This window comes from Cavia porcellus, unplaced genomic scaffold (assembly GCF_034190915.1).
Source record: "Cavia porcellus strain 051 isolate PalLab524CR breed Dunkin Hartley unplaced genomic scaffold, mCavPor4.1 scaffold_7, whole genome shotgun sequence".
Classification (NCBI taxonomy): domain Eukaryota; kingdom Metazoa; phylum Chordata; class Mammalia; order Rodentia; family Caviidae; genus Cavia; species Cavia porcellus.
The window spans coordinates 28,855,993-28,877,193 of NW_026947490.1; the positions used below are offsets into that span (position 1 = coordinate 28,855,993).

At 53.6% G+C, this 21,201-nt stretch overlaps 1 protein-coding gene across 1 annotated transcript; it reads left to right on the forward strand.

Annotated features, from left to right (window-relative positions):
- The first annotated feature begins 2,082 nt into the window (after positions 1 to 2,082).
- On the forward strand, positions 2,083 to 19,762 carry LOC100716976 (kallikrein-2). The gene is given in 7 exon segments (XM_063252406.1): positions 2,083 to 2,129; positions 3,350 to 3,508; positions 4,375 to 4,561; positions 4,563 to 4,659; positions 4,775 to 4,879; positions 4,882 to 4,910; positions 19,481 to 19,762. Coding segments are annotated over 7 exon segments (777 nt in total). The 3' UTR covers positions 19,634 to 19,762.
- Positions 19,763 to 21,201: the final 1,439 nt, after the last annotated feature.

The window sequence follows — 21,201 nt, forward strand, 5'->3', positions numbered from 1 at the left end:
ATGGACTCCCATGAAGTCAGAGATGAGAAGGGGCAACAGGAAAAGGGTGTGGGCAGGTTTGGAATTAGAAGGAGGTTATGTTTGGCTTCCTGTGGCCAAACACAGGAAGGGTCGTGTATTCACATTAAATGTATGTTTGGGCCTGAAGAATGAGGATCTGTGGGAATGGAGGATCATATTGGAGTTGGGTTAGAGATGGGGCCAGGACTGTCCTTTTATTGGGTGTGGGGTTGATGATATCAGGGTGCTTAGGGTGACCTGGTTCTAGTTGGAAATGAATGTTTAATGTTGGATGGGAAATGTGACGGGATAGGATTTGAGATGAGAGTAATTTTGGTTTTGGAGATGGACGTGGAGAACAGAGGTGGCCACTGGGTCCTGTTGGATGTGTGGGGATGCGTTTGACTTGACTTGAAATGAGGCTTTGAAGACGAAGGTGTTAGAGTAAGTGTAGTTGGGTTAGGGTTGGATTGGGTTGTGTTAAATTGGCTTGGGTTAGGCCAGGGATTTAGCTTAGTGGCACAAGCACCTGCCTGGCCAGTGCAAGGTAGTAAGTTTGATGGCCAGTGCAAGGTAGTAAGTTTGATTCCCAGTACCAAAAAAAAAAAAAAAAAAAAAAGGCTTGGGTCAAGTTTGATTGGATGGGGATTAGGATGTAGTTGGTAACACTGGATCCAGGGGGACCTCACTTGGATGGAGGCACTGGTGTGTATGTGTGTATGTGCGTGCATTCGTGTGTGTGTGTGTGTGTGTGTGTGTGTGTGTGTGTGTGTTGTGTGTGTGTGTGTGTGTGTACTGCCTGAGTATATCCCTCTATCCCAGTCTATATGGTCTTAAATTTTATTTATCTGGGTCTCACTTCAATGTCTTTTACTGTACTTTGAATTTATTAGTCTTTAAAGGGAGAGGGGGGATTTGGTTTTCATACATGCTGCTGGCACTGGAGCCACATGAGCTGCTTTGGTTTTACAGAACAGCGTAGATAACCAGTCTGCTGCAAATCTAGGAAATCTTACAGTTAACAGAGGAGCTGGCAATGCTTTTGCTCCCCGTTCTCTTCTGTGACCCCAACACATGATTATTTTTTATTTTTAAATTTTTTGGTCTTTTTACTATGCAGTTCAGAATGGCCTTGGATTCACTTTATAGCCCAAACTGACCTCAAACTCACAGCGATTCTTCTGCCTCAGTCTCCTGCCTGCTGGGATTAGAGGTATGTACCACCATGTCCAACAATGTGTGATTTTTAAATGCCACTTAATTTTGAAGGGCATAAATCTGGCTTCTAAAACAAAAGGAAAAGAAAAAAAAATAGCGGAAATATCAACCTGGCTCCTGAGGTCTGCTTGTCTGAGGAGAGAGTGTTGGGCATGGATCTGGAGAAGGAGGAGTAGAGGTTGTTGGAATTCCAGATTGTTTGGAGGACGGTAGATTGTGAAATGCTAAGGAACTCAATTCCAAGATTCCCATTTCTGGACTGGAGAATGTGAGGCATCTGGATGCCACCAGTGCAGGCTCTGTAGGACCTCAAATCTATATTATGAGAGTGCCAACTGACTTCGGAAACTAGATTCTGAATTTGGGGTGCAGGAGTAAGAGAGTTCTGAAAACAAGGGTTTCTACTGTAGGGACAGGAGAAGATGGAGTTAGCACTTGGTTCCAGAGTGGTGCGGGCGTTTCATAGCCTCATGGTACTGGTGTTTTAGGGGGTACTGGGTCTTGGGGTACAAAGGACTTCCTCAGGACTTAGGGATACGAGACTTTGTATTGTGTCCTGGTCCTGCCCTTGTTCATTTTGGGCCTCTCTTTTTGGAGCTTCTGGCCCACTTCTTTCAGGCCTTGAGCCCTGGGAATGTACCCAAGGAGGCCTGGTATCTCCGGAACAACAAATATGGGTCCTCCTCCCCTTCTACAGCCCTCAGTGTGGAGGAGGAGCCCAGTTCCCAGAAGCAGGGCAGGGCCTTGGCCAGCACCCTTAGGGCAGAAGCAGGGTCCCTGGGAGAAGGAAGGCTTTATGAGGTTCGCTTGGGAGGTTCTTCAGTCCCAAGCTTGTCCCACCTGCCCCTGGATACCTCTGTCACCATGTGACTGCTGGTTCTGTGCCTTGTCCTATTCCTAGGGGGGACTGGTGAGTCACTGGGGGGTGGAGGAGGAGGAAGAGAAGGAGGAGGAGGAGGAAGAAGAGGAGGAAGAAAAGGGCCCAGATTCTTATCTGCCCTCATCCCCCATACCTCCTTGTTCTCCCGCTCAGCATCCAGCTGCATCTCTCAGCCACAGTTCACCCTATGCCAGCCAGCGTACTGGGCTTGTTCCTGTTTCTTACAGTCCTGTCCTAAAATCCTGCCCCAGCCTCTCCACACTGCTAAATCCATCACACATCTCATTCCTGCTGCAGGTCCTGCTCCCCCAGGAGTCCTGGAACATTCTTTTCCCAAGGTGGCTTCCTGCCACCAGCCAGTTCACTAAAGGGGCGGATTCTGGGTCATTTTTATCCCTGTGGGGCCCAAAGTTGGAGGCTCATTCTTGGTGAGGGGTCTATCTCTAGAACTCCTTGGTCCTACTAGATTCTCCTGACTTTTCCAGATTCTACTAACTGTCAACTGTCAACCCTGTGCCCCAGACCTTAACCCTGTACCCCAAGACCCCTACTCCTGCTCCCAGGAAAACTAGACTCCAGCAAACACTCCACTTCCCCCCCCAAGCCAGGCTGTCGGTCCTGTGACCATAACCCCTCACCTGGCATCGGCCTGAAAGCGTCTCCTGTTGCCCAGACCTCATCAGTGGCCAGTCTTTGCTCAGGCAAGACATTGAGCACCCCGATCGCAGCTGCCAGTTACCCCAGGGCCGAGTCCCTGACTCGGCAGCTCCTTCAGAAGCTCCAGAGACCAACTCCAATTTGAGATTGTTTCCTCAGACTCTGCCAAGGCCTTTCTCTCCCAGCAGCTCGGTTTTGCTTTCTAGAATCTTCCACCCCACCCCAGCCCACAGTTTCTGTACCATCCCCTGAGCCCAGGGCTCCGAGTGACACCATGTGACCCAGCCTCTTGCCTCAGTCCTTGCTCCAGGTGCTGCCTTGGTGTCCCCTGCCCTTCTCCTTGGGGTCTGATCAGCTGTAACAGCATGAATCGGGACCAGACAGCAGCCCACCAACAGAGGGCAGGTCTCGGGAAATGGTCTCAGGTTCCAGCCATCTACCCTCCACCCCTTGCCTATGACCTTGAATCCGAGCCCTGGTCCTGTGCCACCGCATCCCCTCAGACCCACGGGACAGCTAGCTCCTTTTCAGGAGTCCCAGCCCCATCCTTCTTGTCAACCCTGTGTCCCACCCGGCCTCCCCTTCTCCGGGTGCTGCCGTCCCCTCTGTCCAGTCCCGCATTGTAGGAGGCTGGGAGTGTGAGAAGCATTCCCAGCCCTGGCAGGTAGCTGTGTACCACGATGGCTTAGCAGTGTGTGGGGGCGTCCTGGTGCACCCCCAGTGGGTGCTCACCGCTGCCCACTGCCTTCTAAGGTGAGCAGGGATTGGGGTGTAGCTCAATGCCAGAACCTCGTCAAGTCCAGGTTCAGTCTCGAGCCTCTCTGTCTCCCTCTCTCCTCCCACCTGGTGTCCCTGCATCTCCCCCATCTCTGTCCATGTCTGAGTGTCTCTGCTGCATCTCTGTCACACTGTGGCCTCCCACCCAAGTCTCAGTGTTTCTCTCCAAATCCCCATTTCAGTCCCTCCCTATCACTGCTCACCACACCCCCAGGGGGACCCCAGGGCAGAAGCATGTGTGGGGTGTTCCTCACCCTGCCTTCCTTGCCAGACTGTGGTACAGGATGGGAGGCTCGGGAAAGGGCTGCCTGAGCTGGGCCCCAGGGATGAGGGTGGGCAGGGTGTTTGGCTGTGGCACTGGCCTTGGGCTGGGGTCCAGGCTGCCTGCTGGGAGCCCTTAGCTCTGCCCAGCTGCAGCCCAGCTGCTCCCAGACCCTTCTCAGCCCCTCCCACTCCTCCCCTGGGCCATCCTACAGGCTCCTCTCTGCCTGCACGGCCCTCTGTTTACCCACAGCCGCCTGGCTGCTCTGTGTCTGGTCCCAGGTGCTTCCCCGTCCTCCGTCCTCCCCTCCTCCTCGCCCCTGCATCCTGGTGCCCTCTTTCTTTCCTCTGTTGTGCTCCTGCCTTCCACCTCACACCTGTGTCCTGTCCCCACGCGGTCTTTCCCTGCCTGCATCTTCCCCTCCCTTCCTCCTCTGTGCCTCCCCTTCCTCCTCTGTGCCTCCCTTCATTCTCTGTGCCTCCTCCACCCTGTTTTTGTGTGTTTTGCTGCTGCTCATCCACGCTCCCCATGCACCTCCTGGCTCCCTTTCCCACATTCCCTTCAGCCTCAGTCTCCGCAGCCACAGCCTGGTCTTGCTGGGTCGCCACAACCTGTTTGAAAGGGAAGACACAGCCCAGCACATCCGCATCAGCTCCTTTCTCCCCTATCCGCTCTACCACATCAGCCTCCTGTGGGCCGGAGAGGCCGGCCTCAGCCATGACCTGATGCTGCTCCGCCTGTCGGAGGTGGCCAACATCACCGATGCTGTCTGTGCAGGTCCTCGACTTGCCCACACGGGAGCCACAGCCGGGGAGCACGTGTTTGGCCTCCGGCTGGGGCAACATTGAGCCAGAGGTAGACCAGTGTAGGTCGTCAGGGCCTATGGCCCACGCAGCAGCGTGGAGCCTGTGCACCTGGGTCTGCGGGAGGAGGGCTGGGAGGCCACGGCCGGTGGCAGCCCCGCTTGCTGTGGCCCGCAGTTGTGCTCCCCAGGACTCTGCAGTGCATGGACCTCAGCCTCCTGTCCCTTGACCTGTGTCAGAGAGCCTACTCCAAGCTGGTGACCGAGTTTATGCTGTGTGCAGGCACTTAAAGGGCGGCAAAGACTCCTGTGTGGTGAGCCAAGCCCTCTCCCCAAGGCCTCAGGACAGAGTGTGGAGGGAACCCTGATTCCGTGCTTGCAAGCTGAGGCCCTAGGGCTCCTGGGCCCCGCCCCTCCCTCGGGTCCCTTCTCTTCCCTTCCCCCTCCGGGTGCTGTGTGCTCCTGGCTCCTCAACCCCAGCTCTCCGCACATGCGGGGCGTCCACTTGGTGCCCAGCGCTGCCCTGGAGCCCAGGAGGACGATGCTGAGCAAGGAGTAGCCCCATGCTGGGAGAGGGGCGCAAAACGGAGAGGAACGCAGAGGTTATGAGAGGTCAGGAGGCAGAGCAGCTGTGCTGTGCGTGGAGCAGGGCAGCGGGGAGATGGGGTGGGGGAACCTCACAGATGCAGGGGGAGGTGACCCTGTGGTCCCGGAGGAGAGCATAGGGCAGGCGGTGCTAAGGGCCCTGGTGCAGAGGGCATGGAGGCTGTGAGGGCAGAGAGACTGTGTGGCTGGAGGAAGAGGCCAACGAGAGGCTTGGGCTGAGGGTCCCGTCCTGCAGGGCTTCAGCTGGGTCCCCGGGGCTCCCTGCCTTTCCTCTGCTGAGCTGGGAGCTGTGGCTGGTGCTGGGCAGAATTCCGAGCTCACGGCCGCCCTCTAGTGCCCGTCTGGGGATCGGACTGCCCGGTGCTGGAGCCAGTAGGGCCTGTGATGTGCTGACCCTGGGGGCGAGGGTCCTGCCGCTGCTCCTGCCACAGCCCTGTGTGAGGCTTGTGTGCTCCTGGCCCTCTGTGCAGGAGCTGGGCTCTGCCCTGCCTTCCCCGTGACCAGGACGCCAGCTGGTGTCCTCTGTAGGAATCCCTGCCTGCCTTCCAGGCATGGGCTCTGGAGACATTTCTGTTTTCCCGCTGCTGGGGAGTTGCTCTTGGTGATCATCCAGCCTGGGTCTGAGAGACGGGTCCCCCAGGCAGAGATTGGGGCTGACGTTTCTCAATCTGTGTCCTTTTAACTCTCAGGGGGACTCGGGGGGGGGGCCTGCTCATCTGTAATGGCGTGCTTCAGGGTCTCACTTCCTGGGGCGGTAAACCCTGTGGGCAGCCTGCAAAGCCCGCCCTGTATACCAAGCTAGTGTCTTACCGGAAGTGGATCCAGGACACCACGGCGGCCCACCCCTGAGCGCTCCTGCCCCTGTCCCTGTAGTAAATCAAGTACACACCACGCTCAAGCATCGTCGTTCTGCATCTCTTACTGCTGGGCATCTGGAAGCTCAGAGCTCTCCTGTCCAGGCCCAGAGGCATCCTGGGCCTCCGAGCCTGTGTTTGCAGGGTGAGGCCAGGGCTGCGAGGAAAAGCAAGCGGAGAGAGGACTGTGCCCTCGTGGGTCTTGAGAGGGTGTAATTTTCTCCTCCTCTTTTGTGCCTCTGAGAACTCTGGCTGCGTACAGCCGGCTCTGAGAGGCCCTTCAGGGACCCCCAAAGGAGGTGGGGGCCCGTACCAGGGGTGCGGTGTGGGATTAGCAGGGATGGGGCAGTGGACAGTGACACATGGCAGCTGCTGTCCACACACCACGGAGCTGGGGCTGGGGGCACCATGCAGCAGACACAGACACAGCAAGGGCGGCCTCTGAGACCGCCTGGTCCTCGTGGCACTGGAAAAGCTAAAGAAGACTATGGGCAGGGTGGGCAAGATGGAGGGAAGAGACCAGAGCCCCTGGAAGCAGATCCGCAGTGGGCAGTGTGTAGACGTCCTCCACGGTGTTGTAGGCCACTTGCTGACCTGAACTGCTCGGCCTCTAGGTCCCCGGGGCCCCACCCAGGCTCCCTGGTGTGTGTGGACAGCCGCTCCCTGAGGTTCCACGGTTTAGTGTGAGTTGTGGTACCCCACGGCACTGTTGGGCAGAGCTCTGAGGCATCTGATGCTGTCTTCTAAAAGTCATTGGAAGAAGAGTCCTCTGTGGGGGACGTGGAGCTGAGTGCCGCAGCCTCCCGAGTTCGCCTGTCGCTGTGCGGGGCTGAGGAAAGGCAGCTGGGGATCCGGTCTGCTCCTGGGACTGAGCACGCCATGGGGCTTTCCTTATGATTAGCAAGTCTGGAGATAGGAGCAGGCTTGAGGTCGGACTCCAAACTTACCACCCGAGAACAGTGATTGGTCTCTGTGGCTGTCTAACAAGACAGCATAGAATCATTTCAGATTCAAATGTAAAGGGACATTTGATGAACATAAACATTTTTAAAAATTGAATTTTAAGCCAGGCATGGTAGAGCACGCTTGTCATCTCAGCACTTGGGAGGCTGAGGCAGGAGGATCATTGTGAGTTCCAGACCAGCCTGGGTTACAAAGTGAGCTCAAAGCCAGCCTGAACTACAAAGCAAGACCCTGTCTCAAAAAAAATTTAAATTTTAAGCCATGGGTGATGACACATATCTGTAACACCAGCATTCTAGGAGGCTGAAGCAGGAGGATCACAAGTTGGAGTCAAGGAGTCAAGGTCTGCCTCAAAAAATAAAAAGGACCAGCCATGTAGCTCAGGGCAGAGGCCCTTTGCTCAATCCCCAGTGACACACACACAAACACACGCGCGCGCGCACACACACACACACACACACACAGAGGCACATGTGCACACAGTAGATTTCAGACTGAATTAGAAATTAAAGTAATACACATACTCAAGGGGAAAACAGAAGTTAATAAGAATATTGAACAAAAAATATAGGACCAAGGATAAATATCAGTTACAAAAATATAATACTTGAAACTGAGTTTTAAACACTATTGATAAATGGCAGCATGGAATACAACTAGAGAACACAGTAGGGACTTGTGAGGCCAGACTGACGTACGCAGGACAGGTAACAACACCGTGTGACATGGGTGCTGGGGTCCAGATGCGAACATTAAGCTCTTAGGAAAACTGGAGAGGAGGGAGTAGGTCAGTACCAGCCGGGGATAGGATTTATAGAACATAAAAGGTCCGACAGACTTCAGATCCACAGGGTCCACGGAGTGCTGCTGTGGATTGGCATGAGCCCTTCAGAATCAGGCAGTGTCAGTATTCATTCTAAGCTGACACTTGATGGGAAAACCTCACTCATGAGAATTCTTGTTTTGGTAGTAGGAATCAAACTCATGACCTAGTACTCACCAGGCAGGCACTTACGCCTGCTGAGCTAAATCCCCGGCCCTCACTAGAATTCTTGTATGAGTTGGTTCATACCACCTTCAGACTGGATGCAACCTCTGGGGACATTTATCTCCACCAGGGAACAACAAGTAATGGTGTGTTCCCACCAGTGAAGAGAGGGTGTAAGGAACCAGGATTATGGCCCACCCACGACAGAGGAAGAGAAGGAGCAGAGAAACACAAAGAGTGAGAGGGAAGAGGGGGGAACAGATGCTGAGTTTGTGATGAAATTGGGGAAGAGATGGAAAAAGTTGGGCAGAAACCGCCGGAGAGGCACATGGAGGAAGCAGGCAGACTGCCTCCCCTGAGGTTAGCATCAGGCTTGGTGTGTTAACGCCTAGGCCAATGATGGCGAACCTTTTAGAGCTTCCAAGGCTGTGCACGGCCCACCATGGCACATGTGCCCCAGGTTTGCCACCACTGACCCAGAATGTTCCGAGTGAGGTGCTGGAGTGTCACGGGTCCCTCTGGCTCACAGGCTCCCTCTCTTTCACCTTCCAGAGGAGCCAGGGCTGGGGTCTCTGCCAAGCACAGCACCCAGGAGAAGTTGAGGGACCTGTGTGCTCCCGCTGAGGTTTCCTCGCAGGGTGTGGCTGATCCTCCACAAGCCCTATGCACACCACTCTCTGTGGGTATGGGGTTCTGAGACTCAGTACCCCCAAAGTGGAGGTGCAAACTGTGTGCTCCGAGGAGTTCCATCACACTGCTAATTAACTGCCTTGTCTGCTCACACAGAGGCCATCTGGCAATATTGTGTGTGACTGCAAAATATGGTAAGTGTTAAATAAAAAAATAATTTATTTCAGTAAAGAACACATTGCCATGAACCCCCCTCACGTGTGTCCTTGCTTCAAACATACTTATCATCTTTGTCACTTTCTGCAGCAGCCCTGGGAGTCCTCTTTTGTGAGTGTCTTCGGTTGTGTAGTTATGGTTGCCTGGATATCCTGAATCCATTCAAAATGTTTACAGCAATTTCTATCAAACAAAAACATGACTTGTGTCCTCATCTGCCTCATCTGTTCACTGGATCTGGCTTGTGACTCTTCCCCAAAGTAAAAATGACCATGAAAGCTGTGTTGGTTACTTTTATTGCTGGAACCAAATGCCTGACACCCAAACTCAAAGAAGGAAAGGTTTATTTAGTTCATAGTTTGTGAAGGTTTCGGTCTATAATCAACTGATGCAAGGCAGAGTGGCACGGCTGAGGGGCAACGCTTCCCCTGGCAGAAGACAGCAAGGCAACACGGGCATAAAGGGAGAAAAGCCTCTTTTCCTCCCTATATTCTATGCACCCCTCCCCCAGCAAGTGTAGCAGGCACAAAATCTTGCCCTCCTCTTGCACAGGATAAGGTTGTTTACCAAGTAAGGACCTTGGCTTCCTGCTGAGTCACTTAGCAAAACTTCTAAACTTCTCAAGTTGACACAATGTACCAATCACAACAATCCTCCCATTGTCAACTTGGCAATCACACATTTCTTTAAATCTGTCTCCAGCTATAAAGACATGCTTATTCTTATCATTTTACAACTTGGAACATTATAACACAGGCTTGGCAATCCTTGAGAACCAATATTACATCTATCAACATTATATTACATTAGAAGCATAACATTTTGCTCCAGAGACTCATGCACATTCCTTTATGCAAAAGCATTTAGTCCATCTGCAAGAGTCAAAGTCCAAACAGTTTCAGCAATGTTGAAAAGTCCAAGTCCCAACTCTCTTCTGAGATTTAAGGCAAACTCTCAACTGCAAGCCCCTGTACAAATGAAAACAAAGTTAAACACTTCCAACATGCAGTGGCACAAGATAAACATTTTCATTCCAAATATTACAAACAGGGAGATACAAAGGATCGGGATCAAAGCAAGTCCAAAATCCAGCAAGGTGAATATTAAATCCTGTAGTTCCATGTGCACCATTTGAGGCAATCTGTGGCAAATTGTGAGTTCCAGAGGACTGGGGTGACTCCACCCCGACTAGACCTCTGCTGGTTACAGATCCCACAGCTTCTCTTTTGGGCTAGCTTTGCTCTCTCCTTGCAGGTTTCCTTAGATGATCCATGCTTGTGGCTTTTCCAAACGTTCGGGGTGTCCATTGCGCCTTTGGCTTTACTGCACTGCCCTCTCAGGGGCACACTGCCTGGCCTCCCAGGCCTTCTGAAATTGGGATGGAAGCCTTTTAAACCTCAGAATGCTTGCATTTTGTTTGTACCTCAAACCAGCACCCCATGGATGATGTTGCCATCTGCCATCAGCTGGAGCAGTAGCCAGGCTTTCCTCTCTTGGCTGTAGGGGTCCAGTGCCTGGATCACTGGACACTTTGAAAGCAATTCTAAGAAACAAATTTTCTATGCTGCCACCATTCTGGAACATGGCACTCTGCGATTTCCTCAAAGCAAAGTCTTTCAGTTTTGCAGTTTTGAGGCTGCAAAGGTTTGAGACTTGCTGCTTTTTGTGATGAGTTCAGGCCATTGTTTCTATTCTCCTGTTCCCTCTCAGTAATTCAGATTTTCTCAGCTCTAACCTTGCAGTCCACAGTGTTATTGGAGCTTCCTTTCTGAGGCCACCTTGAGCTACCTACTAAGACTTTGTCTTTTTTTTTGTTTTGTTTTGTTGTACCAGGGATTGAACTCACAATTTCATGCTTGCCAGGCAGGCACTTACACTGATGAGTAAAATCCCCAGCGCTGGAGCTTCCTTTCTGGCCAAACTCACAACATTTTAAGTTGCCTTGTTGAAGCCGGGCATGGTGGCACACTCCTGTAATCCTAGCACCCAGGAGACTGAGGCAGGAGGATTGTTGCAAATTTGAGACCAGCCTGGGCTACAAAGTGAGCTCAAGGCCAGCCTGAACTGTGTAGGGAGACCCCGTCTCAAAAAGAAAAAAGAAAAAATCGCTCTACTGGACACCTTACTGTTGATTCTCAACATAGATCTGGCTAAAAGCTCCCAACAATAGCCATGCAGCCATCTTGATACAGAAATTTCTTCTGCCAGATTAGTTAGTCCAGCTCTTAATCTTTTTGTTTCTTACTTTGTGTTTTTTTTGTACCAGGAGTCAAACACAACCTTGTGCTCACCAAGGCAGGTGCTGTGCCGTTGAGCTATATCCCTGGCCACTGCCCTTTGTTTCAGTCTCAGGCAGTCTCTGGACATGAGAAAAAGCAGACAAACGTTTTTCCAAGCCATAACACACATCGTCTGCAGTTCAACAATCAATGCAGTCCTTCTTCCCAGCAGAATCCTCCTGAGCCTGGTTTTTACTGGCAGAATTTCTGCCAGTCTTGTGGTCTTCTGAGCTCTGACCAGAATGTCTGCACAGAACAGCCTCAGTCACTCCAGTGCCACTCTTTCATGTGAGTTCTCTCCATTCAGGACATTGAGGTAGTCATGAGAGCACAACTGAAGATACTCGGGAAAGAGAACTTCCATAACTGTCTTGAACAGTGGCAGGAATGATGTGTCTCCTAGGTGTAGACGTGGATACTGAGGGTATATTGTAATCGTGGAAGAGTCATAAAGTTGGAGCAGCAGAATTTATTGATATGGACTCACTAAACAGTTATTCTGTGTTTAATTGTGCAGCTCAAGGATCTTGAAGTGCCCTACAAATTTAGACCTAAGGGCAGCCTGTACTAAAGGAAGCTGGAAGGCCAGACTTACCTTGGTCCCCTGTGGGGGAAGAGGTGCAGGTCTTTGGGAAATTGGAGTGTGGTGGTAGGTTTACCATCTAAGATCTGATCACCACCTTGGGATGCTCAGAGGACGCAACTTTCACTGTGACCGTGGGAAGTGAAGTGTGACAGGTGCTCCAGCATCCTTGAGGAAACAGCAGTGGGGACCTTTGCCCCTCATTGACAAGCAGAATGCAGTGAGCACAACTGGATCCTGGAGCGTTAGGGACCAAGTGGTGCCACATGACTGCTAAACATGGCAGGCACGGTTATGCAGCGGACAGCAGAGGCCAAGCAGTGGTCAGCACCGTCTGACTTGTAGAGGTGCATGGATGCTTGGCCCTGCGTTGCCCTAGAGCCGACCCAGATGGGACCCGGATGGGCAGTGTCCTAAACTCTTACTGATGAGTTCAAGTGAGCAGAGATCTAAACTGAAACTGAAAGATGGAGTCGCCATCCCACCATGCATCCCCACACTTGAGCCAGTGTTCTGAACTTTGGGAGATTTTTGGGCACGGACTCCGAAACTGTCAGTATCCAGAGGCGGTTCAGAACATCGCTGTGGTCCCGGGAGTCAGGAGAGAGGCTGATGGAGGCCAGGAGTTTTGCCTGTGATCCGCTGCACAATGGAAGCCTCTAGAACCTTGTCTACCTGGGGAAACATGCACGTAGCTGTGTCGTGATCCTGCGGGGACAGTGAGGTTGGTTAGTGCCAGAGGCAGAGGGACTTGGGCACGGTGCTTCCCACCGCAGCCAGATTCAGCTGGCCTCTTGGCTTTGCAGAAAACAGATAGATCTCAGGAGACGGCAGCAGATCACTATAAAATTCACCAGGCAGTGAGTGCAGTCTCCACCTGATCCAGATGTGATCTCACTTTCTGAGCAAATGAACTCATTCCCTGGTACCTGGTGCTCAGCTGTTGAGCTGGTGAACTTTACACCCTCCACACCTGTTAAAGTCACCCGAAAGTTCCTTTCCAAGCAATGAGTCCTTATGACTCTTTATCATCCTTTTACTGTCCAAGGGACCTGTGGTGTCTGTCTGTTGTCATGTCTGGTATGAATAATATGCATCTCATCATCATTTTCTTGGTTGTCCTGGCTAGAAGCTCTATTGTATTGACATTTTGAAAGGACTGGGTATTGTTTACTTTGATTTTCTGTATTGATTTCCTGTTTTCAAGCTCATTGATTTCAGGCCTAATTTTTATCATTTGTTGCCCGATCTTCAATTTAAGTTTAGGCTTAAGTTGCTATCTGGGGCCACAGGAAGTTGGGCTGGAGGCTGGAGGGCAGGGTAGAGGCTGGGGAGTGGTCCAGAGCATCCAGAGAGGATGTGGCCAGAGCTGGGGCTTTGGGGATGGAGAAGATGCAGGGCAGGGGTAACGTGGCCAGTAGTGGACAAAATGTGGGGCCCTTGGTGTTTGTCTTGGTGCCGGAGGTCACAGTGGGTCATTGTGAGGTGTGACATGGGGAACCCCAACAGGCAAAGTGGGTCAGAGGGCATGCAACAAGACGGGGAAAGGGTGTTTCTGGAGCAGCAGACTTTGTGTCTGGTCGGATTGGGGTGGGGCCAGCAGGGCTCAGCTTTGTCCAGGACTTCATTCCTCCTGCGGGGTGCAGCTGGATCTTGGTCCCTTTCCCAGCCCAGCCGTGCCCCTCTGCTGTTTTCCTCTCTTGCTGACCGGATGTAGCCTCAGTGTGCATGTGTTTGTTAAAAACTCCCAAGGAGAATCCCTCCGATAGTTCAGCTGGTGGAGGGCAAAACTGTGGCTACAACCCCGGGCAGGAAAACTCCCAAGGAGGGGCCAGGGGTTCAGCTCAGTGGCGTAGCGCTTGCCTGGCAAACACAAAGGCCTGAGTTTGATCTCTGGTTCTGAAAACAATAAAACCAAACCAAACAAATCACGACTCTGAAGGCCTGGGATTTTACTGACGGGGAAATAAGAAGTCTGATCCATTGCCGTGGATTCACTGACACTGGCAGACCTCACCAGCTCTTGGGTCAGAGGCTTGGGGTTTTATTACCCACGGCACAGCAGGCAGTGTGGCCTCCGTGGTCACAGTGGCTCATCTTCATCCCACATCCCACGGGAGCGGTCCCGGAGGAGTGTGTCCAGCAGACGGTTTGTCCTCTGCTGAGGAAGCTGAGCTTAAGAATCCTTAGCCTTAAAAGGAAAAAAAAAATCTTCAGTCTCAGGATGGAAGCAGCTTCTAGGAAATCTCCTACTGTTTGTCTGGATGGAGATACGATCTTTATCTCAGCACAGAGAGACCTGGTACGGGGGAACATGTTCTGCTACTGTGTGAATGCTAAGCAAACAGATTTAAGGAGGTCGATAGTTTTGTCATCCTTGGCATTAAAATTGCTGAGGAGGGGCTTGCCTGTGCCAGGCTGCTTTCTACCTTATCTTCGATAGTGCAGACCAAAATTGCATTCATTCTTGTTTGGAAGGCGCAGGGCCAGGAGATGCCCATGGGGAACTCCCCCATGCCATTTGGCTTGCACCTCCCCCTGGCCTGCTGAATAGCTCACATTTCCTTCTTCTCAGTCTCCGCCCACTGCATCTGTGTTCCCACAGCCTCACCTGGGTTCCATGCCGGCTCCCAGAGATGGCCAGAAGGATGCAGGGGTTTGACCTGGCTATGCAAATCCTGTCCCTGTGTCAGTGCCTGTGTGCAGATTTGACCCTGGGGAACATCCATGTGTCACACACAGAGGGTCATCACCCTCTGATCTTGGAAAGCCTGTTTGGTACTTGTGCATAGTACAGTTGTGTGTGTGGGTGTGTGTGCACGTGCGTGTGGGCACATGTGTGTGGCGGGAGTGCCACGCCCTGCCTGCCCATCCCCTCCCCACACACATGAATCATGTCCCCAGGTGAGAAGCCTGATGAATAACCAGCATGGAGGACCAGCTTTGGGGGTGGTCTGGAGATGGATAAAGATCTCTTGGCCCGGATCCCCAAGTCTCTAGGATGTGTCTTGCTTTCAGCACCTGGTTCTGTGTCTAGGAGTCCCGAGGAATCTGGCTGAGGGGTACAGATGGTTCTCTAGGTCCTCGAGTACTGGGTCTGAGCCCTGAAACACAAGTCTTATTTTGGAAAAGGTTTGATTTGAAAAGCTGGAGCATGTACTCGGGGAGATGCTTGAATCTTTGTAGTTGTGGCTCTGGCGCTGTGGGTCGTGGAATTCTGCAGCCTCAGTATATTCTGAGGCATCTGACAGTTTAATTTAGATCTTGTATGGACAAACCATGTCCAGGGAGTTTGGGAAGCCAAAGCCTATATCTCGGGGTGCAAGGGACACGAGAGATTTGCATTTTCTTCCTGAAAGGTGAAGAAATTGGGGTGCCTCAGAAACTCAGTACAAGCATTTAAGGCTGCTCTGGGCGTTTGGGGCACAAGATGCACCGTGTGGTAACACTGGCGTTCAGTGAGTCCTCGGAGCCTCTGCTGTGTTCCCCAGGCCTCTCCTCACCATCTGGTTTCAGCAGCTGCACAGGCCCTGTGCCTGGAGAGTGTCCAGGGTGATTGATTCACAGCCTGCAGGAGGCCAGGGGAGAGGCTCTGGGGCCGGACCACCGGGGCCCGGGGTACCTGGGTCTTGCTCTCCGTGTCTCTGTCTCCCTCTCTCCTCCCACCCCGTGCCTCTGCCTCTCCTCATCGCTGTCCATGTCTGGGTGTCTCTGTGGCATCTCCCTCATGCTGTGTCCCCCACCCAAGTCTCTGTGTCTTTCTCCCCATCTCAATCCTCTCCCCATCACTGCTCACCATACCCCATGGGCCCCGGGGGGACCCCAGAGCAGAGGAATGGGTGCACCCCAGCCTGTGTGGGGCGCTCCTGATCCTGCCCTCCATGTGGAGCTGTGGTCCAGGATGGGAGGCTCAGGAAAGGGCTGCCTGAGCTGGGCCCCAGGGAGGAGGGCAGGAAGGGTGGTGGGCAGTGGTGCTGGCCTTGGGCTGGGGTCAAGGCCGCCTACTAGGAGCCCTTAGCTCTGCCCAGCTGCAGCCCAGCTGCTCCTGGGCCCTCCCCATCCCCTCTCCCTACTCCTCTGGGCCGTCCTGCAGGTTCCTCTCTGCCTGCACTGCCCTCTGTCTACCCGCAGCCACCTGGCTGCTGTGTCTGGGTCCTGCCCGCTCTGCTCTGGCCACCCCCTTGCTCTGTGCTGTCTGGGCCCAGCTCTCTGGCTCTTCTGCTCTCACCTGCATCCCAGGTGCTTTTCCGTCCTCCCCTCCTCCTCCTCCTCCTCCCTGCATCCTGGTGCCCTCTTTCTTCCCTCTGTTGTGCTCCTGCCTTCCCGCCTCACCCCACTGTATCCTGCCCCTCGCTGTCTTTCCCTGAGGCTGCATCTTCCTCTCCTCCTCCTGTGTTCTCACTGTTTCTCTCTTTTCTGTCCATGCCTTTCAACCCACCTCCCTGCACCCTTCCTCTCTCCTCATCCCTCCTCCTTCCCCGGAAAGTACCATGTCTGGCTGGGGGCACCACAGCCTGCTTGATGAGGAAGGCACAGGTCATCTTGTCCATGTCAAGAAGAGCTTTCCTCACCCACAGGTCAACATGAGCCTCCTGGGGCCTCACCACAGCTCCCCAAATGATGACCACAGCCGAGACCAGATGCTGGTGCACCTCAGGGAGCCCGCCGGGATCACGGGCTCTGTGCAGCAGGCACTCACAGGGAGAGAGGGGCTTCGTCTCAGACTGGAGCAGTGTACCTTAAATAAATGTACCTTAAGGGCCAGTCGATGTGGTTTGGGGCTGACTCTTGGGTCCGAGGGTGGAAGGGTGGGCACCCGCGGGGCTTGGACACAGAGCTTTTCCTCCTGGGCCTGCAGATGTGTTCCCCTATGACCTCCAGTGTAGGACTCCAGGACCCTTCCTGGGAGCTCTGTGAAAAAGCCCTCCTCCAGCAGGTTGAGGACCCCATGCTGAGCACTGGGGGTACCCAGAAGTGGCAGACTTCACTGTGTGGTGAGTCACCGTTTGCTACTGAAGGCCGCAAGGCTGGACACAGGGTTCCTGGCTGGGCTTGTCTGCGCTCCTCACGTTTCCCTTGGGATCTCCCATACCTTATTGCCTTTCATGGCACCCTCCGGGTACCCGCATGCTCCTTGCTCCTCACCCCAGCTCCCCGCTGCTCACACCACACACTCATGGAGAGTCCACCTGGTGCCCAGCACCGCCCTGGAGCCCGGGAGGACGGTGCTGAGCACGGAGCAGCCCCGTGCTAGGAGAGGGGCGCAAACTGGAGAGGAACACAGAAGTGATGGGAGGTCAGAAGGTGGCGCCTCCGTGCTGGGCGAAGGGCGGGAGGGAGATGAGGGTGGGGAGGACCTCGCATGCCGCGAAATGAGGCAACACTGGCGGATGCAGCGGGAGGTGACCGTGTGGCACCTGGGGAGAGCAGAGGGCTGTGAGGGCGGAGAGGCCGCGTGGCTGGAGGTGGGGGCCAGTGAGAGGCCTGGGTCGAGGGTTCCGTCCTGCAGGGCCTCAGCTGGGTTCCCGGGGCTCCCTGCCTTTCCTCTGCTGAGCTGGGAGCTGTGGCTGGTGCTGGGCAGAACTCCGAGCTCACGGCCGCCCTCTAGTGCCCGTCTTGGGATCGGACTGCCCGGTGCTGGGGCCAGGAGGGCCTGTGATGGGCTGACCCAATGGGTGAGGGCCCTACAGCTGCTCCTGCTACCGCCCCGTGTGAGGCCTGTGCCCCTGGCTCTGTGCAGGAGCTGGGCTCTGCCCTACCTTCCCTGTGGCCAGGACACCAACCGGTGTCCTCTGTAGGGATCCCTGCCTGCCTTCCAGGTGTGGGCTCTGGAGACATTTCTGTTTTCCCCACTGCTGGGGATCATCCAGCCTGGGTCTGAGAGACGGGGGTCCCCCAGGCAGACATTTGGGCTGACGCTTCTCGATCTGTGTCATGGGAGCCCACTCATCTGTGATGGCGTGCTTCAGGGTCTCACTTCCTGGGACAGTGACTCCTGTGGGCAGCCTGCCCTATATACCAAGCTGGTGTCTTACCAGAAGTGGGTCCAGGACACCATGGCAGCCACCCTTGTGTGCCCTGCCCTGCCTGCTAGCACTTGAGTCTGTAGTTTCAGAGCTAGGTTTCTGTGCTCTATCAGGCACTGCTGCCAATTTCTCCTGTGACTCTCTGTGTCTCTCTCTGGTCCTCAGGGTGACTCTGGAAATGCATTGTCAGCAGTGATGTCCTCCAAGTAATAATAGTATTGGGCCAAATCCCTTGTGACCACCACAGATTTTCTGATATCCTTCTATGTTAAGTGGATCAAGGACACTACAGCAGCCAACTCGAGTGCCCTCCCCCACCAGCCAACACCACTGAATAATGGAATACTAGACAGTTCTGCTGTCCTCTTTCCAGATGGGGTAGGGGACCAGAAGGCAGTGCCCAGCTGGCTAAGACTCGAGCTCCCAGCCCTCCTGACTTGGACACTGCATGCGTATGGGTTACGGCAGGCACAGGAAGGGTGGGCAGACACAGTTGGATAACGGTGGCTTTTGGTCCTGACAGTCTGTCTTTCTGGTGGATGTGACACAGTGAAGAGAGACATGTTCTAAAGCAGGGGCACAAGGACACTGGGAAGGAACTGGTGGTGCAGTGGGAGTGTGGTGCAGGGTGGGGCAGCGCGGGTCCACCTGGGGGGTGGAGGGGGACAGGTGGTCGCTGCCGTCTGGGAAGCTCAATGCAGGCACCTGACATGGAACAAAACGGACATCTGACAGCTGTGCGCCCTATGCCACATGAACAGAGGATTGGATGTATTAGTTGCATTAGCCAGTTTAATACAGATATGATACAAGATAATGGGGCAAAACTCTAGGAATCTGAGAAGTCTAGGTTAGGAGGAGGAAACCGTCCAAGCTTGGAGGTTGCATAGTAATGTCCGGAACCACTGGGCTCAGGATTTCTGGGGAAATTCACAGGATCTCGAGGTACCCAAAGGGCTGAGGGCCCCGAGTTGCCCACTTGGGTCCTTCTGTCCGCTCCTTACTGCCCAGCTCATGGGTACCTACAGCTTCATGAGAACGCACCTGGTGGAGCACAACCTGGTCTCCTGCGCCATCCCGCCCTCGCGCTAGGCGGCGCGCAGCCACTGTCACGACGGGTGTATGCACTGCGGAGGGCGGAGGCACGGACTCCTGCGAGGTCAGCATCCTCAGGGGCCTTCGGGGGAAGAAGGTGGACAGGGTCGGGTCCGGGAGGGGGGTGGGCTTGGGTTTCCTTTGTTTGGAGCCAGAGGAGGGGCTAGCGTGAGGTGTGGACGGAATGAGTAGGTCGCTTGGGACAGTGGTTGGGGTAAGGGTCAGAGGTGGACATGGAGGTGAAGCCGGCTGGGGACGGGATAGACCAGGGCTGGGGATGGGAATGAGCTGAATTCTGATGGGAAACAGGCAATAGGACGTGTGGATTTGCAGAAGATGCGAAGATGTGGCTGGGCAGTACTGGTAGCGCTGGAGTCCGAATGGTGGAGCAAAGGCTGGGCTGGGCTGCCCCAGAATTGGCTTAGTTGAAGCGGGCAGGGATGCGGGAGGGTAAGGCTGGACACGCTCCGGTGGCTCCCGCTGGGTTGTGCTGGCTCAGACCTGGGCTGGATTGGCTAGGGTTAAACTGGGTTGGGGTTGGGCTGGGTTTTGATCCACATTGCAAATGATGATGAGGGTGAGGAAGGGGGCACTGTCGACTTCAGGAAGCTGCCCCTCACTGGAAACCCCTTTCCTCCTCACAGGGTGACTCCGGGGGACCCCTGATCTGTGGGGGTGCCCTGCAGGGCATCGTGTCCTGGGGCGACGTCCCCTGTGACACTACCGCTAAGGCTGGTGTCTATACCAAGGTATGCCGCTACTTGCAGTGGATCAGGGAAACCATAAGGAGGAACTAACCGACCTGACACCTGTGCCCCTGCCTGGGGAGCGGGAGTCCCCGTGGCGGGCCAGCAGCCCCGTCCAGACCTGGGACAGAAGCAAGCTCCCATCCAAATCTCAGGAGGCAGCCATGGTCTTGTGGTACCTGAGCCCCAATTGGTGTTCAGGGTCCTCTGTGTCATACCAAGATAACGCCACCCATACAAGCTTCCCCATAGGCGCCTCTGTGATTTCCTCAGGGGCTGGGTGGGGGCTGAGACACGGGGTGGGCTGGTCTCTGGCATCCACCCCCTCAGCGCCCTAAACCACCAGATGTGTGATCTCACTCACCCTGGGCTCTCCCCGCTGTAAAATAGGACCGACCACCTCTCCTGCTCCCCTGGCTGTGGTGAGCTTTAAATGAAGTAATTCCTGTCAACTGATCAGAAGTGTCTGACCCTGGATAAATATCCTGCATTGCTCGTCGTAGCGAAAGGACCTGGCTCGTATCTCGTTACCCACAACGACTTCTCTAGCTTCGAGATTTAGTTTTAGGTTTCCTGATAGCCGTGGCAGAAAGGTAAATTCCTTCCTGTCCAACCTGTCCAGACTGATTCTGACATCCAGAAGAAGCTGGGGCTCCAGAGAGCTGCTTTGACTTTACCAGAGTCAAGATAATATATTGGGAGCTGAGTAGGGCATGGTGGTGCACACCTGTAACCCAGCACTCAGGAGGCTGAGACAGGGTAATTGCTGCAAGTTTGAGGCTAGCTTAGGCTACAATGTGAGTTCAAGGCCAGCCTGAACTGCACAGTGAAATCCTGTCTCAAAAAAAAAAAAAAAAAAAAAAAATCTCAAGCCTATGGGCTTGAGACCTCAGGAATCTGTTCCTGATTCTCTCAGAGACCCCCAAATATGATTTTCAAGGTTTCTGAATATTGAGGCACAGAAACTTGCTGTCTATACCAAAGTACAGTTCTCGAAATCTAAATGTAGTAAGGGCCATATGTGAGTGGTCGTTAGGATTTATGGCGGGAATCTTTTTTTAATTTTTTAAAAATTTTTTTTATTTTTTTGTCTTTTTCCTTTTTATTGGTACCGGGGATCGAACTCACAACTGCCTGCTTGCAAGGCAGGTGCTTATGCCGCTGAGCTAAATCCCCCGCCCCGGGAATCTTGATCTTGTAGGGCAGCTGGCCTAGATATCTGGGACTGCAAGTTGACCCCAAGATGTTATATCTGGGAACAAAGAGTTGGAAGGTCTCTGTGACCCTTCCATTGCTGGAGAGGTATTATTGAGGACCTGACCTAGATCCCCAGTCTCCCAGTTAAGTGTACCTTCAAGGCTTAAATAAATGAGATAAGTGGTATGATTTTAGGGCTCCAGGAGGATCCAAACCCTCTACAGAGTTTGAGACTCTGGTGGCTAAGACAAGGAAGGACTGCCTCTGGGTGACCTGTATTTATTTAGTTTTCCAACAAGAAAGAGAGTTAGAGTGGGAAACCCAGGAAATTGAACAGACCATGGCAGTGGTTCTAGGACTTTTCCAAATACCAGATTATGTTATTTTAGAACTATCTTATGTTAATTTTGGAGAAGTATCTT